This window comes from Saimiri boliviensis, chromosome 3 (genome assembly GCF_048565385.1).
Source record: "Saimiri boliviensis isolate mSaiBol1 chromosome 3, mSaiBol1.pri, whole genome shotgun sequence".
Lineage (NCBI taxonomy): Eukaryota > Metazoa > Chordata > Mammalia > Primates > Cebidae > Saimiri > Saimiri boliviensis.
Window position 1 is genome coordinate 51,176,458 of NC_133451.1, and position 15,668 is coordinate 51,192,125.

The 15,668-nt window shown below is 34.8% G+C and overlaps 1 protein-coding gene across 1 annotated transcript in view; it reads right to left on the reverse strand.

Annotated features, from left to right (window-relative positions):
• Window positions 1-15,668, reverse strand: part of NMU (neuromedin U) — a 31,947-nt gene that overhangs the window by 941 nt on the left and 15,338 nt on the right. The window contains exons 4-9 of the mRNA XM_039468304.2: window positions 11,484-11,543; window positions 10,059-10,088; window positions 9,919-9,969; window positions 7,918-7,992; window positions 3,957-4,010; window positions 2,594-2,633 (exon numbers count right to left, since the gene is read on the reverse strand). Of these exons, the coding sequence (XP_039324238.1) occupies window positions 2,598-2,633; window positions 3,957-4,010; window positions 7,918-7,992; window positions 9,919-9,969; window positions 10,059-10,088; window positions 11,484-11,543 (306 nt within the window). The 3' untranslated portion in view covers window positions 2,594-2,597. The remainder of the gene's footprint in view (window positions 1-2,593; window positions 2,634-3,956; window positions 4,011-7,917; window positions 7,993-9,918; window positions 9,970-10,058; window positions 10,089-11,483; window positions 11,544-15,668) is intronic.

Consider the following 15,668-nt stretch of genomic DNA (forward strand, 5'->3'; position numbering starts at 1 on the left):
TAAATCATCATCCTATTTTATGCTTAACCACTTTCTAAATAAATATAGGGCATCAGGATAGAGAAAGGCCTTAGAATAGCAGACGAGAAAAACAAAGAAAAAATGATAATGATGTTTTTCTACTGGCAAAATAAAATGAAATCATGAGTACACTAGTTTATGTACACCCTAATCTTGCAAATAATCTGAATAAAGTCTTCTCAACTTTGAAGATTTTCTTTTACTAAATTCATCAAATCATGGACTTAATTCCATTTCACATTAACATTCTAATACTTGCTTTAATGTTACAATCACAGGTATTTCTTCCCATTTAGTATTAAGCTATTTTTAAAATTTTGTAAATGCCAATGTATATTTATACTATTATAAAAGATAAAATAGTTTCTTTTCCATTAGCTTTGTTCTTTGTTCTTTGAAAAAATACAAAATTAAGAGTATGTTTTCTCATATTCCTCATGTGAACATAATTTATCAGGCCTCTTATGAAGCAGGAGTTAATAAGAAACACAGTTTGCAAATTCAAGTTCCTAATTATGTCCCATGAGCACATTAAATTTTTCTTTCACTTTTCCACTATTTGAATCCTTTATTCTTTCTTGTCTAACTGAATTGGCTAACACATTAAGAACTACATTAAATAAGAAATGAGAGGGTTATCTTTATCTTGTTTCTGATGTTTACAGAAATTCTACAAAGTGTTTCACTAACAAGCCAGCTACTGTACTAACCTGGTTTGAGACTGTTATATAAATAATGTCAAGAAAGGATTAATCTTTTCCTATAGGATCTTCTTTTAATAGAACAGAAATTGACATGAAATTTTACCAAAAGCATCTATTGAAATGATCAGATAATTTTTCTTCTAATAGTGAAAATTTTTAACACACTTCTTAACATTGAACCATCCTTGAGTTGCTGGAACAAATCTTACTTAGTGGGGTCATAAAATTATTTAAGTATACTGATAAATCCTATTTAATAATATTCCTTTAAAATTTTTACATTAATATTTATAAACACAATTGACTTACAGTTTCATTTTTTATACTATTTTTAAAGTTTTGGTATTAATATTATGCTGGCTTCATAAAGATATTTGGTGATTCTTCTTCTTTCTCTGAGCTGAAAAAATTCAAAATTATTGGCTTAGTACTTTTTGAGGTTACAGTTTCTAGATAACATTTTCCATTTCCCCCCCGTAGCTGTTTAGTGTTTAGTGTTTTTCTTTCTTCTGAGGTCAATTTTAGTAGCACCTACTTTATTAGACAATCTTCCATTTTATCCAGATTTCCAAACTGTTATGTACAGAGATGTGCAAAGTACTCTTTTGCATTTTTTATTTCTTCTCTGTTTTAATTTCTCTTTTCATTTGTACTTTTCTATATTTATGATTTTACCATTTTTCTTGATTACACTAGGCTGATTTATTTTTTGCAAAAAATTACTAATAGATGTTTGCTTTGTTTATTGTCCTTCTATTACTATTTTTTAACATCAATTTCTTCTTTCATTTCTGTGACTTTCTTCCTTTTGTCTTCTTGAAGTTCACTTTGTTATTGTTTTGGTTTGGTTTTTTTGAGATAAGTTCTTGCTCTATGGCCTAGGCTAGAGTGCAGAGGAAAGATCATAGCTCACAGTCTCAAACTCCTGGGCTCAAGCGATCCTCCCATGTCAGCCTCTGAAGTAGCTAGGGCTACAGGCATGCACCACCATGCCTGGCTAATTTTTTTCTTAAATTTTTGTAGCAATGAGGTCTCAAAATCCTGTGCTCAAGTGATCCTCATACCCTAGCCTTCCAAAGGGGATTATAGGCATGAGCCACTGTGCCCAGTCTAAAATGAATGATATATTTTAAAAAATATGTTCAGCATAGAAACTAGATTTAGTATTACAAAAGGTTATTAGAATACACTTTATTTCTGTGGTATAAATTTATCAATCTGCATTCGAGTTTGACTTCAACATGTATTGTCTAATACAATACTAGGATTAACATATTTATAAACATGTGGGAACAGTCAACAGCTACTAAATTTCTACTGTATGTCCAGCACTGACGTAGAAATTCTGGCAGTACAAAAGAAGAAGTCATTCTCTCCTGTCTTTCCACATTCAAAAAAACTCTCTAGAAACTGGTGAATCACCAGCTTTTCCAAAGAATCTTTGAGTGTCAGTTATTTAGATGACAGAAGTACATTTGGTCTATAAATCTTGGCCCATTGTGGTAGACACTGATTATTACGATAAGAATTCATTCCTTGACATATCTTAATTGCACAATAAACGATGATAAGATCAACGTCTACAAAATTACTTATGATGATTGCTATTGTGACATAGTCTAAGAAATAAATGACATGGGCAAGGCAAATGAGGTCCTAAAATACTGGTATTTTCTTATTACAATAAAGCCCTTACAGCTCCTATCATTGTGGTATTTACATCGAATATTCATGTGCATATGCAATCAAATAATAGAAATATATTTAGCATAGTTTAATTTGTGACTATTTGAAAACAACAGAAAATTTCAAACTGGGTTGAACTGTGAAATGCATACCATTTATTTATTTATTTATCTATCACATACCATTTTAAATGAACCTTGCTGACCTTCTTCCATTCCGTGGCTGAAAAATAATAATTGGAAATAAATCAGCATAACCAAAGATGGAAGCTAATATTCATAGAAATGGCACTGATAATTTAGAGGAGTGTTTAATGTGCATCACAAGAACCTACAGGGCTTTCATCACATATACTGCTGGACCCCATAACCACAGTTTCTGATTTAGTAAGCCTGAGAATCCTAAAATTTGTATTTCTAACAAGTTCTGAGGTGCTGCTAATGCTGCAAAAACCACTATAAACCAGATGCTATTTGACTTTGTTTATTTCCTTGATGGTACCAACATTTTAAAACAAATGTTCTCAATTTTAATTTGAAATGAACTTACTGAAGTCAGGGCTGTTTAGTTGCTTACTCCCTCCTGCTATCAGTCCAATTCCTTCATTCAATCCATTCTCTAATTTGCTGTTAGAATTATTTTCCAAAAGGCAAATCTTACCCCATTTGGCCCCTCCTTAGCCTTCAAAGTTGAAATTTCTTAGCTAAATATTTCATCAACCAATTCCCATTGATTCTTCAGGATTCAGCCAATGAAGTCTTCTCTGTACCTCTCCATTTTCCAGCTGGAGCAAAATGCTTTTCTTTTGGAAACTACAGCCCTTGGATCAAAAGTGCATTTCACATACTACGTTATATTTGTTTACTTATCTGTTTTCTCCTAGAGCCTATCTAAACTACTAGAGCATAGGAATGGAAATTCTACCTGTCTTTATAGTCCCAGCCCTTGGTACATTGCTCGGCACCCAGTAGAAGTTCAATAAATAGTTGTTTAAATTATTAATTACAACTTTATGGTAATGTATTAAGGATCCAAACATTTTACAAAGTGTAGCTGCCTAAAAAAACCTCACATTTTATAGACAATGTGGACAAACAAAATCAGAAATGTAATCCTGAAATTCTGTCTACTTATACCTTTTATTGTACTTGAGTATTTTAATTTTAAGAATTTGTGAAAATAGTTGTAACTCTTCCAATCTACTGAGTTAAACATTTTGTAAATAATTCCACAGAACATAAGGAATAGTGTATCTTTAAGACACTTATTTTCTATACATCAAATGTCAGGGAATTAAACTGTCTAATAGGTGAATGTTATTTGAGGTTTTTAAACATGAGCAATAGATCAAAGAAGAGATCAGAGATACTGTGGTATTGAAGCAATAAGGTGGTGACAGAAGTGAATGTCGGACTGTAACACCTGATGCCAAATATCTATAAACTTTAAAATTTAATTGAAATGTACAAGTTAATTAAATACACAGTGAAAGTGTTTTTCAATTTTGATGTAAACTGATTAAAAAAAAATACAGTATGTACCTACCCTGAATAAAAAATATCCTTGACTTTGACTTGCAAAGGGACTTTGAAATTCTTCCTAGAAGAGAAAATGAAGGCATTACAAATCAACTAACACTAAAAATAAGTGCAAATTCTCCTTGAAAGTACATTAAGGGTCAAAATTACTTTCAACTATCATAACTAAACATAGAGGGAATCAGGGACTTGAACACAGAATTTTTGTATTATACCTGAAAATTTTCAACAATTAGCAGTATCATCGGAAATTTATATCTAAAAATAATTTCCTTATCAGTGTGACAGATTCTCCTTTCAGGAATTTTTTCAGTTGTATGTGTATTCATCAATAAGTAGAAAGAGAAATGACACTATATTTAAAATCTTTCAGCATTTTGTTAGAATGAAATAATTTCTTTAAAATACATATTGTATGTGTTAACACATGAACAGGGAAAAATACAAAACAGAATTGTGTCAAAGCTAAACAATATTATACAATATTTCTGCAGAAATGTAGTTTGAAATTGAGGGACAATTTTGGTAAGCTATGTTTATTCATTGAAGCTTTAGGAGAGATGTTCCTGATATAATTATATGTGCAGAATGTTAATTTTTAAATATCCAACTATTAATAGGAATGACCCAATTATTCATCATAAGTATATATTTTTCTCAAACATTTCATTTTAAACTTCATGAAAAAATACGTTAACATTTTATGGTTTCCATAAAATTGGCTTATAGCTTCCTATTTTCATTAATAATGATCTATATTATAAAAGCATTATCAGCATGGCTATCACCATGAAATCTTTCAGCCAAGACCTTTTTCAACTATTCTATAATATGAATACAATCATATTAAATTATAAGAAATGGCTCTGTCATATGTTTAAATTCTGTGATACTTAGTTTGCAACAAATATATCTTAAATTCTCAATATTTATATTTAATTTTCATCTTTACTATAACTCCCCAAATTACTTAAGATTAAAAAAATCTATATTTAAAACTGTACACTTTGTATCATGTATCAAAATATCACATGTACCCCCAAAATATGTATAACTATAATATACCAATGAAAAATAAAAAAGAGTTTTTTTAAGTTTTCAAAATTTAAAAAGATGTACACATATAAACCATATGCTTATATACCTATATAAGCAACGTTCTCAGCTGAGCACGGTGGCTCGTGCCTGTAATCTGAGCACTTTAGGAGGCTGAGGTAGGAGGATCATTTGAGTTTAGGAATTTGAGGCCAGCCTGGCCAACATAGAGAGACCTAGTTTCTACAAATAATACAAAAATTTAGCCAGGTGTGATGGCACACACCTATGGACTTAGCTCCTCAGGAGGCTGAGGTGGGAGGACTGCCTGAGTCCAGGAGGACAAGGTTGCAGTGAGTCATGATCATGTCACTGCATTCCAGCCCAGGGCACAGAGAAAAACCCTATCTCAAAAAAAAAAAAAAAAAGTTAACACATATTATATTAAAGAGAAAAAACTAAAAGGCAGGACAAAATATAAATTTAAATGTATCAAATATTTAAAACTTTCAAATGCAAAACCCAACATACAGATCTTTTTAGAGTCTTATCACTAAACATAGAGCAGTATATAAAATAATTTGGGAGGAAGAGATAAACAAAAGATGTGGGAATGAAAATGGAAGATGTCTAGCAAACAAAACTTCAGAAAAGTGTTTTAAGATCTAAAACCTCATTTTCTTCAATAATTCAAAATATTTCACTATCGAAAATACCTTTTAAAATTGATGACTTAGGCCCAGCAAAGCAAACACTCTCCTGTAATTGCATTTCTATTCATCTCTTACATTCTTTTCTTTCATAGGTTTCTAGGAAACTTGACTGGCTGCAAAATACCCTTAAGATTTATCATTTGTCTGAAAATATATATGGTATCACCAAAGGTGGTGTACTAAACTGGACACAATACTGAGTGGTTAGCTTTGGTTCTGTAAATCATGGCACTGAAATAATGTAGTCACACTAATGATTGTTGGTGTCTTTTAAGAAACGGAAGCTGTAAGAAGTAAAAGTTAAATCAAAAAAGCATGTATTACTTCTAGAGAATTTGATGACAACTGCTTTTTTCTTCATTCACAAATTCTAAAATTTTAAGGGGCTACTGCCTATGAGCTAACATTTCTCTTTACAGTTGGCATCAGATATTGTCATCTTTGATGGAAGCTTCATTTAAGAATGTGCAGATTCTAGGGAAGAAATACTGGCCGTAAAAATACATTTTGAGGAATGTATTCACCTAAACTCTATGCATTTTTTAAAGTATCTGAAAAGTTTGGGTAGCATTGTAAGAATAAATTAAATATGGTATTGAAATTAAGGAAAATTTTGATCTGAATTCAACTTTTTTTTTTTTTTTTTTTTTTTGGAGATGGAATCTTGCTTTGTTGCCCAGGCTAGAGTATAGTGGCATGATCTCGGCTCACTGCAACTTCTGTCTCCCTGGTTCAAATGATTCTCCTTCTTCAGCCTCCCGAGTATCTGGGATTATGGGTGCCACCATCATGCCCAGCTAATTTTTTTTTTTTTTTGGCATTTTTAGTAGAGACGGGGTTTCATCATGTTGGACAGGCTGGTCTCAAACTCCTGACCTCAGGTAATCCGCCTACCTTGGCCTCCCAAAGTGTTGGGATTACAGGTGTGAACCACCGTGCCCCGCCCGAATTCAACTTTTAGTAATAAAATACATAACTTAAAAATAACATAATAAAAATATCCAAGATTAAACTACAAAGGAACCAGCATAGTGAAAAAAAAATTGCCAAGATCAGAAGTCAGAAGACTATGTTGTACTTTCTGTTACTAATATGATCTTGGGAAACTCCTTCAACTATTCTGACTTGCTTTTCCTTTTGTAAATGGGAAATAATATTACTTGTATAAGTGCTAACAGAGTTCCCCAAATAATAAAATGAGATAATATAAGACTGAAAATCATAATGCATTACAGCAAGGGAAGGCATTACTTAAAAATAATCCTCGAAATTCTCAGTGTTACAAGAGTTACGATTCTTGTTAAATGACTATAAAAACTCCACAGTATAACACAGTAAAAATGTGTTAATGCAGTTACATTCATTTTACACACAGACACTGGATTTAGGTCACATTTTTTGTTCTTTGTGGAAAAAACAAAGTAATACATTTAGTTTCTGATATTTACTTCATGAACCTTACTCTTACTGACTTTTTCTATTGTTTTTGAGACAGAGTCTCACTCTGTCACTCAGGTTGGAGTGCAGTGCAACCTCTCCCTTCTGGGTTCAAGTGATTCTCATGCCTCAGCTTCCTGAATAGCTGGGATTACAAGCATGCGTCAATACTCCCAGCTAATTTATTTTTATTTTTATTTTTGTATTTTAGTGGAGATGGGGTTTCATCATTTTGCCAAGGCTGGTCTTGAACTCCCGGCCTCAAGGGATCCACCCACCTGGGCCTCCCAAAGTCCTGGGATTACAGGCATGAGCCACCGGGCCTGGCCTACTCTTACCAACATTTAAATACTTGAACAGAAAGCTTGCCATCCTAGCTACTTGCCAAACTGGATACAGAGGGGCAATACACTATCCTTTATCTGTTCTCTTATTCCTACCTAAGGACTGGACACAAGCAGTGCCCTTTCTTAAACAAAGAATAGGTCTCTCACCAGGAGAGTAATGGCTTTCGGAAAAGAGTGTAATTACAGCTTTCCTCAATGTCCACAGCTTCAACTAGAAGGGACACAGTATTGTGGAGGGCCGGGGAGGGCAGCTTGAACACTTCTCTTCTCAAGTGTGAAAACTACTCTGCAATCAGATGCTCTTATATTGGCTAACTGGGTATAGTGTGGGTTTATCCTGAAGAGCAGCATTTGATGAACTGCCACAGCTGGGAATTAACAGAAAGGGCTGCCCCACACGGAATGGCAAAGCCAGCATGCAGTTTGTGTTACATACGTCCATTCCGAATCTCTTCATTCTTCTCTCATGCAGGCGAGGAACGAGCTGCAGCAACGGATGCACGACAGACGACTGAGAGGACATGAACACACAGGCAGTGAGCACACGGCTTCTCAGCACTGGCCAGCAAGACAGCTTCCTATTTGTTTGTTTGTTTTTAATCGATTAAACTTGTCCCAGACAAAACAGAACATGAAAGATGTCACCTAAAACAGCTCTCTGGAAGCAATTCAAAGAACCATAGAGAATAAACCAAGAGGTGGGATAAAATTTGGTAGCTCTGCACTGGGATTTTTGTCATCATATCGAAGGAGCACCTTCCCAAGGGCTGCGGCTCTCTTGTCAACTGTCAGCCAGTAAAGCTTCTCACTGCCTCTTTGAGAGGCAAATAATCTGGGCCAGGTGAAACCCACACTGTGAGTAGCAGTTTTCCGCTATAAACATGTTGATCCAGAAGATTATACTATACACACATCTAATAACCTCCTTTATAAATGATATACTTAGAAACGTAGGCAGCAAGACAACAAAGTATGAAAATGATGATGTGTTCTTGATAGTGAAAACTGTGACTAGTGACTAAGATACATTTTCCCAAAATGTAAAGGTGCCAAGCCAGAGAAAATGAAAGCACACTTGAGACATGTAGCTACCTACCTGATATGGCTGCATTTTTAAAAAAGGTGTGGGTCACATTGAGACTTCTCATTAATGTTAAATTCATTTAGCACATGGGTTATGTTGAGCCCTGTATGACAGTTATCTGTTAACTAGTTCCATTTCTACTTGGTGTAAAGCCAGTATAATCTTTCAACTCCTTATATGTATGCATATTCCATGTGATATTTCAAACCGAGTTTAAGATTACAGTTATCTTTCCACAGGTATGTATCGGTTTAAAATACCCTATGTTCCTCATTCCCTAAATGGGTTCATGAACGTGAATCACAAGTGTAGAAACGATGTTATAGTCAAATAATTTCTATGTATTCTAGATTGAAACAGCAAGTAGGTGGGTTAGCATTTTTAAAACCCATGTATATAAAAAGAAAACTACCACTAATACTACTTGATTTTAAAGTGAACTGAATTCGAGTTACTGGTTTTTGGCTAACCTTAGAGAATACATTCTCACATTAAATGCCTAATTACTAATAAGAAGATCTTAGGAATAGAAGAGGATATTTTTAATTATATTTCATTATATTTTTGACAATCATCCTTTAAAATAAAAAAATGCCCTTGAATCAAATGATTTTCTTCTTTGCAACAATTGCAATTGGTAACAATATGTTTTACTTACTTATTTGCTTTTTATTTTCTTGGCCTTTAAAATGTGTTTCACAGTAGCAGGGATTTCTTTTTCTTTTCTTTTCTTTTCTTTCTTTCTTTCTTTTTTTTTTTTTTTTGAGACAGAGTCTTGCTCTGTCATCCAGGCTGGACTGCAGTCACGTGATCTCGGCTCACTGCAACCTCCACCTCCCTGGTCCAAGCGATTCTTGTGCTTCAGCTTCCCGTAGCTGGGACCACAAGCATGCGCCACCACAACCGGCTAATTTTTGTGTTTTTAGTAGAGACAGGGTTTTACCATGTTGGCCAGGCTGGTCTCGAACTCTAGACCTCAAATGATTCACCCACCTCGGCCTCCCAAAGTGCTGAGATTACAGGGATGAGCCACCATGTCCGGCCGGGGATTTCTCTTTTAAATTTTGTCTTATTTATTGCTATATTTCTAGTACCTAGAATTGTGTCTGGCATATAGCACATAACTAATACTCTGTAAATGACTGTTAAATGAATGAATTAATGAATTTAATGTACAGGTAGTTATTGACATATAAAATAAATGTATAATAAATATTGAATTTCGTTTCTTTACTCACATATAAACTTTTAAAATAAAAAATCTGAATTCTGATCTAGCTCTATTATACTGCAAAAACAGTTTCATTCTTTTAAACAAATTAGTGATTACTAAGAAGTAGTTCTACAACTTACCACAACATTTGAATCGCCCAACTTCTGTGTCTTCGAATAATGAAATAAAAACTGTTTAAAAAAAGCAGCAAATTTTACTATAAAAAATTAGTGGTTTCCTTTATTATTTTATAAGGTATATATTTATGAAACCATCTTACCCTTTTAGCATTATCTTTTTCATCTTGTTCCTATTGAAAAGAGATATTATATATCATTATATATTATAACATTTTACTCTCTTAGATATGGTAATTTTATAATGTTATAAAATTATAACACATAATTTTTAAAACACGTGACTCATTATGTTTCATATAAAATATAAGACTGAAATTAGCAAAAAAGAAAAAAAAGACTGAAATTAGTTAAGCATCCATTGCTTTAAAAATAAATGGGAAACTAATTAAATATTGTTTACAAATAAAGATGTGCATAAAGATCTCTTGACTCAACTTTATTCATAAGAGTAAAAAATTGGAAACATCCTAAATATTCAACAGTGGTAGAATGGGAAATTATTACATAATGACATGATGGAATTGCCAGAGGAAAAGACTGAAAAAAATCACATCGAAATATTTTTACTGTCTATTACTAAATAAGGTTATGAGTTGTTGCTGATGGCTTTTATAAAATAATTTTTAAAATCTTATAATTCCTTTTTTGTTGTTGTTCTTTCTTGTTCTCACTTGCTTTTAATACAAATGGACGATCATGAATAAAAACCATTGTCATTTCTTTTATCTTAATTAGGAGAAAATCAATTATGCTTTTTGGACAGTGTCACCATTAGAAACAGTGGATAAACATACAGTTGTAGGCAGAGATTATTTAGTTTCATAAAACATTTATGCTTTCAAATTATCAATGTTTTTTTCTTTGAATTATTATATATGAAAGGTATGGAAGTCAGAGTGTACCAATGACCACTGATTGAGTTAGAATTGCAAATGAAAAATATAATACTCAAACCTGAAGCTCTTATCTTTAATAAAGTAGCTTTCAAATAGGTTTGTCAATAAGATACAGAATATAAAATTAGGTATGGTGCTTATGCTACTTTTCAAGTTCCCATCTACCTTCACTCCAGGATAAAAAGTTTTCCCAGAAGAATCAAGTCATTTTAATAAGAAACCAAGGACAATGACAATACAGTTTGCTTTATTTGTTTATTTAATTTTTGCATTCTTAATGTCCGACTCTCCCACTAAGGACAATGTCCTAACCTTTGAACCATAAGATGTACTTAGCAGCTTAGAAAGATGCATCTGTTCTCCAAAGTCGCATGAGTCAGGGCAAAAAAAAGAGAGCCAATGTGACCCCGTATTTATCCCATTGGACTGGTGCTCATTTTCCATTTGATGGGGACATATGATTTCCCAATCAGATTACTGAAAACTCCATTAATATGATGCTCAATTCTCAGACACCAGAGAATCTGAAATATTTCTTATCCAAAATCAATTTTTCCTTTTCTAATGTCTTGGCGTGCTTCCTAAATTGGGCATATTTTCTTCCAGGAGAGATTCCAAGAAATTTCTGGATAATTTTTGTCTACAAACAAAACACTATTTCAACCTTACCTGAGGCTTTGGTAGCATTCCCATAATCACAAAGCAAAGCTCCTCCAGTGCACTGGATGCCTAACAGAAATGAAAAGATATGTAAGTTATGCTTCTGCTTAATGATATTTGCATAGAAGAGATAACTATAAAATGTCAGGAGCATGAGGAGATGCTAACTATCTAGAAAAGAATCCTTCTGCAGACCAATAAAACTGTTGGAATCCTTTGATTTCTCTCACAACAAAAACTTGGCTGTGAAAGTAAAGCCTTCTTTCTAACCAGAAAAAATTTAAAAAGATAAGTGCTGTACATAGGCACTCATGAAGGTTTCCGCTGTGATCTAACTACACAGTTCTCAACACTTGCTAAAATATTATGAAAGTCTATGACTGAGAGTAACAAGGGACGGTGCTAAAAGAATTATTCTTCCAAGCTTGTAGCAAAATCTGCATCTACATGCCAATGCTGTGAGCCTCGCTGAATATTACTCATTATTGGCTAATTCGAAAATCCTGCAATTACTTGAAAACAATGGTAAGTGGAGGAGAAGAAGCCATGCGTGTTGCACCTAATCTGAGTACCACCCTTCCAGATTGCTGACTGCACACCCCAGGATCAGGTTTTTCAAAGCATATGAGCACAGAAGTAGGGCAGGGCTCTTGGTGGTTAGTAGCCAGCTGGGTGTGGTAAGGAGTAGAAGAAATGGACAAGCAGGGGCGAAACCTGTTTTGCACAGAATTTAACACAGTAGCACCATAACAATTGATTACTTAAAAATGCATTTTGGAAGTAGAAGAACTAGAACAGTAGGGAGGGCAATACAAGTCGTGGTTAAAGGCATGGGCTACGGAGTCGGGAAGCCTGCAACTCCATTTCAATGCAAATTCCACTTGTGCTCTTTATTAGCTGTGTTACCTTGGGCTGGTTACCTAACCTTTCTAAATTTCCATTTCTTCAGCTCTAAGCCAGGGATGACATCACTGCAAAGAGTTCTTAGAAGGATTAAATGTAAGTAAAGTTCTCAGGTTTCCTTTATAGCGGAAGTGATTCTTAATTTAGAAGTTATATGAAAAGAGGCTAGGCACGGTGGCTCACACCTGTAATCCCAGCACTTCGGGAGGCTGAGGTGGGCAGATTACCTGAGGTCAGTAATTCGAGACCAGCCTGGCCACTGGCCAACACGGCGAAACCCAGCCTCTACTAAAATGCAAAAAATTAGCCAGGCATGGTAGCACACGCCTGCAATTCCAGCTACTCGGGAGGCTAAGGCAGGAGATCACTTGAACCTGGGAGGCAGCAATGAGTCAAGATCTCGACACTGCACTCCAGCCTGGGTGATGGAGTGAGAATCTGTCACAAAAAAAAAAAAAAAAAGGCCGGGCGCAGTGGCTCATGCCTGTAATCCCAGCACTTTGGGAGGCCGAGGCGGGCGGATTATGAGGTCAACAGATTGAGACCATCCTGGCCAACATGGTGAAACCTCGTCTCTACTAAAAATACAAAAAAATTAGCTGGGTGCAGTGGCGTGCGCCTGTTAAGTCCCAGCTACTCGGGAGGCTGAGGCGGGAGAATTGCTTGAACCCGGGAGGCGGAGGTTGCAGTGAGCCAAGGTCATGCCACTGCACTCCAGCCTGGCACCTGGTGATGGAGTGAGACTCTGTCTCAAAAAAAAAAAAAAAAAAAAAAAGACATAGGAAAAGAATTGTTCAGGACCTCTATTAGTCTCTCCCTTTGAACAACAGTGCATGCTTGACATGGTTGGTTGTGGATAGAGTTGCAGGTGGAGTCAATAGTTTTTCTGTGCACCCTTCCTAGGATCAGAGGTCCTGCTTTGTTCTCTTCATTCCATTTGTTTGCTTGTCATGCAAATTCTTGGGATATTTATTAATAATGCCTCTTATTTATATAGTGCTTCAATAAATTATAAAAGATTTTCATATACAGTCATGTACCACATAATGGCGTTTCAGTGAATGATAGAGTGCATATACAATGGTGGTTCCATAAGATAATTATGAAGCTGAAAAACTCCTATCATCTAGTCACATCTTGATGATCCTGAACTGCGTAGGCCTACGCTAGTATGTATGCTTGTGTCTCCGTTTTTAGCAACAAAGTTTAAAAAGTTAAAAAAAAAAAAAAAAGAAAAAATTTAATTTCGAAAGCTTGCAGGATTGCAGGATGATAATATAAACAAAGAAAATATTTCTGTAGATTTGTTCAATGTGTTTGTATTTTAAGCCAAGTGCTATTACAAAAGAGTAAAAAAAAGCTCTAAAATATTAAAAAGTTGGCCAGGAGCGTTGGCTCATGCCTGTAATCCCAGCACTTTGGGAGGAAGAGGTGGAAGAATTGCTTGAGCCCAAAAGTTTGAGACCAGCCTGGACAACATAGCAAGATCCCATCTCTACATAAAATACAAAAAATTAATCCATGTGGTGGTACATGCCTGTAGTCCCAGCTCTTCAGCAGGCTGAAGTGGGAGGATCATCTGCCCAGGAGTTCAAGGCTGCAGTGAGCTGTGATTATGCCACTGCACTCCAGCCTGGATGACAGAGTGAGACCCTGTCTTGAAAAAAATAATTAAAAAGTTTATAAAAGTAAAAAAGTTACGGTAAGCTAAGGTTAATTTATTATTGAAGAGAGAAAAAATTTTAAATAAATTTAATGTAACCTAAGTTTACTGTGTTTATGAAATCTACAGTAGGCCTTCACATGCACTCATTACTGACTCACTGACTCACCCAAAGCAACTTCCAGTCTTTCAAACTCCATTCACGGTGAGTGCCCTATACAGGTGTATCATTTTTTATCTTTTATATTATACATTTACTGTACCTTTTATACATTTAGATATGTTTAGATACATATCGTATTACAACTACCCACAGTATTCAGTACAGTAATGTGCTATACAGGTTTGTAGCCATATGGCTTAGGTGTGTAGCAGGCTGTTAATCTAGGTTCCTGTAAATACATTCTATGATGTTTGCACAATGACAGATCAGCTAAGGACACATTTCTCAGAATGCGTCTCCATTGTGAAGTGATGCATGACTATATATATGTAATTTGCATTCTGTCCTACACAGGACAGGAATTATTATTCTCATGTACAGAGGAAGTGAGGTTCTAAGAGACTGTCGCTTCCCCCATACCACACATGGCTAGGAGTTGATAAGAGCATGACCTGGGACCCTGGCCTTCTGATCTGTAGATATTCTTGTGTTGCGTTGGTATTGCCTGCTAAGCCTGGAGTTGGGAGTTGGCTGCGAGAAAAAGTAGAGTGTGAACACTGATGCATCCTTTCTCACTGGTTATACTTAAGGGCTGGATACACAGGTCACCCCACAAAAATATGAAGTAAAATCCCTATGCCTCTTTTATTACCAGCCTGGGCAAGACAGTGAGACCCCCATCTTTACACACAATTTTTTTTTTTTTTAATTAGCTGGGCATAGTGACATGTGCCTGTAGTCTCAGCTATTCAGGAGGCTGAGGTAGGAGGACTGCTTGAGTCCAAGAGTTTGTAGCTGTGGTAAGCTATAATTGTACTACTGCATTCTAGCCTGGGTGACACAGTGAGATCTTATCTCAAAAAACAAACAAAAAAATGCTCCACTTATGGCTTATTTCAAAATAGAAAATACAAAACATTAAGAAAAAAATACCCAGTGATGTCATGTGTCAAAAATGTATTTCAACTCAAAGAAGAATAAACACTTATGGTTCATTTCAAAATAGAAAATACAAAACAATGAAGAAAATGCCTAGTGTTGTCATGTGTCAAAACTGTATTTCAACTCAAAGAGGAATAAACACTTATGGTTCATTTCAAAACAGAAAATACAAAACAATAAGAAGAAAATACCTAGTGTTTGTCTGCGTCAAAAATGTATTCAATTCAAAGAAGAATAAATACTTATGGCTCATTTCAAAATAGAAAATACAAAACAATAAGAAGAAAATACCCAGTGATGTCATGTGTCAAAAATGCATTTCAGTTCAAAGAAGAATAAATTCACACATGTGAGTTGTTTCTCCTTAGGAAATAGTTTCTAAGCTGAATGAGGTTTAGTAAGATCGAACTTTGACTGAAAAGGTTTTAAAGCAAGTGCATTTCTCCCAGCTCCTTTTTATAAGAAGCCAATTCTCAACTATTCTTCAAGGATTTCAATATACAAAAGTTTTAATATCTTATTT